Source organism: Dreissena polymorpha, chromosome 12 (assembly GCF_020536995.1).
Source record: "Dreissena polymorpha isolate Duluth1 chromosome 12, UMN_Dpol_1.0, whole genome shotgun sequence".
In the NCBI taxonomy this organism is placed as follows: Eukaryota; Metazoa; Mollusca; class Bivalvia; order Myida; family Dreissenidae; genus Dreissena; species Dreissena polymorpha.
The window spans coordinates 13583007-13585768 of record NC_068366.1 but is presented as its reverse complement, the minus strand read 5'-3'; the positions used below and the strand labels follow the sequence as shown (position 1 = coordinate 13585768).

Sequence of the window (2762 nt, the reverse complement as noted above, 5' to 3'; positions counted from 1 at the left end):
AAACTAGCCTATATAATTTTTTCGCTATCCCTATAATGAATCAGCTGATTGACGGCGTCATAATATCACATACTTATTGCGTCATTTTCCAATAATATGTGATGTCATATTTTGGTGTACACGAAACTAGTATGCGATGTCTGGGAATAAAACATTGAAGACGCGCATTTTTGTCGTGTTAATGTATCCTGGGTGTAATTATGAAAAATTGCATATTCTATGGACTACTTACCTCGGATGGAACCGGTTAGACGAAGAATTAAGATCTACATGTAGATCTAGCTTATTCGTATTATAGATTTTCAGAATGTGCATGCCTATTTGGATGTGAAATTGTGTGTGTAGAACATATTGATGGGTGTTTATTTTGGTTCAGTAGTCTATTCGAATTGTTTTGCTTTTGGATGTAAATAAACATAATGGTACTTTCTTTGATGAAGAAACTTTGGCTTTGTTATTTTATCAAAGAAAGTATATTCAGTAAGAATAACACGTTTGAAACAAGTGTTTCAAGGCTTGAATTATTACGGATTATCTTGTGTTTGGGTCACAAACTACAGTATGTGAAGGCTAGATCTAGACGCCATCAAAATTTCCAGCGTCTATGAATAAATAAGGCGAGTATAGTTTTTTTGGATAATTTATTTTTAGAATGACAGTAAATCTACATGTACATGTATTTTGACATCGACATCATTTCTGCAGGAGCAATCGACGCCATGTTTGGTTTTGATAATTTTCTTTTGAAACTAAAATGAAATATATTAAAGTAAAATCTTCTTTTCGCGGTCGTTATTTGTTACAATTTGCATGCTGCGTTAAATTGAATCGAGGCATTTTCTCGTTTTACAGTTTTTGTGCGAAATTTGTTAAGACAATTTTGCGTACCACAAAAAAACATTCTATATCACCACGCATGCTAACATTCGTTAGATATAGATCTTAAGCCCTTTTAAGAATGAATTAAAATTATTGTTAAGGTTATTAGATCTATTTATGTTAAAGGGGCCTTTTCACAGATTTTGGCATTTTTTAACTTATTCATTAAATGCTTTATATCGATAAATGTAAACATTGGATCGTAAAAGCTCCAGTAAAAAATCAATAATAAAATTAAAAAAAGGAAAAGAACATTGCCCTGACCAGGTTTCGAACCAGTGACCCCTGGAGTCCTGCCAGAGTCCTGAAGTAAAAACGCTTTATCCTACTGAGCTATTCCGCCGTGTACACATACTGAACGTATTTTATACCTTATTAAGCAATCTTCGTAGTTTCACAAAATTCAACGACAAAAACAGAACTCTCCAAATTATTCAATCGTTTCGCGTTGCAACGCTTTATAATTTTTAGGTTTTAAAATCGTCAAAAGATGCATATAATGGCTATATTAGACCATGGTAAATGTTCAGTATTACTGTTTCCTCACAAATATAATAACTAAAACGAAAATTTGCGAATCTGAAACAACTTTTTTCAATTTTGTCAATTTACCAAAGCGTGAAAAGATCCCTTTAAATGGCACGTTGAACAAAAAAAAAATGGAATAAATAGAATACTAGTACAACCTATGAATAGATAGCAGTTTATGTTGCTCGGCTAAAACAACGAAAGCGCTCGCCAAGGCTCGCGCTCCCGGTGTTCTAAGCCTCGCAACATAAACTTCTCGCTATTCAACGCTAACCTAGTATTCTCTATATAAGCACCAACATAGCGATTAATCAGGATTGTATTTATATGCATGTTCATTCCTTTTAATCATTAAGTTATTAATGTTAACATGTGTCAGGAATTGTTATCAGACTTCAAGTTTATGAATATTATAAATCTTTACTTTCAACTACTGCAACATTGTTGTAAAGTGTTCTATTTACCGATTTCTCTGCATACGGCATTGGCTGTCCATGTGTCGTTGTCACACAATGCTACAATACTATCATGGTATCCATTGAACCCAAGAGCGTTATATCCCGGCTCACATTGAACTGTGTAACGAGTTGTTGTCCGTGTATAGTTGAATGGCTGTGTATGTTGCCACATAGTTTCATTCGAGGTATTGTTAGGGTCAGGACAAGCAACAGCTGCAAATTTGAAAGATTAACACTATTACTAGTTGGTTGAAACACCTGTATTTTTGTTTTTTAAATAACATTATAAATTATCATGATATTGAAAAAACGGAAAAAGAAAACAAAATCACAAAAAGACGAACGAACAACAAAACACAGCGCTGGTTTCGTCTGTGCATATTCTGTTTGTAAAATACCTGTAAATATTGCGATTTACTATAAAAAAAAACGTCATATAAATATGGGTCTTTAGAATTTGACAACAAATAAAGTCGCATAGATATGTTCTTGCAAAACCTACTGTATATGTGTATTATTTGATATCCACTACGATCAGTCATACACGTTGGTTCTATTGTTCACGAGTATTGTTAACAATTTGGATGCAAATAAAATTGTAGAACATGTCACCGGCCTATTTATGTTATCTCATGAAATTCGGGAAATAAATTGATAGATTCATTTTATCTGCGTGGAGATTTATTCTAACATGAATATAGTTTAGCATCGAAATATGTTTAATGTTTCATAAACCTTAAACGATTCTACTTTCTTGATGACCCAACAATTTGACAAAATGAAACAATGCCTTGTCATGAGTATGGGGTCATTTGAACAAAGAGGGTACTGAGCATTAAAGGCTTGCAATAAAATAATTAAATAATTGACTGGAAAACAGTAAATGTTTAGCAAAAG

The 2762-nt window shown here is 32.9% G+C and overlaps 1 protein-coding gene across 3 annotated transcripts in view; it reads right to left on the bottom strand.

The window, feature by feature from the left end:
• Positions 1 to 630: 630 nt before the first annotated feature.
• Positions 631 to 2762, bottom strand: part of LOC127853892 (uncharacterized) — an 11291-nt gene continuing 9159 nt past the window's right edge. For 2 of the 3 annotated variants that reach the window (XM_052388693.1, XM_052388695.1), the window contains exons 3-4: positions 1872 to 2078; positions 1012 to 1183 (exon numbers count right to left, since the gene is read on the bottom strand). In XM_052388693.1, the coding sequence (XP_052244653.1) occupies positions 1038 to 1183; positions 1872 to 2078 (353 nt within the window). In that variant the 3' untranslated portion in view covers positions 1012 to 1037. Of the gene's footprint in view, positions 750 to 1011; positions 1184 to 1871; positions 2079 to 2762 lie in introns of those variants that run through there. The other variant, XM_052388694.1, reaches the window with a different exon arrangement.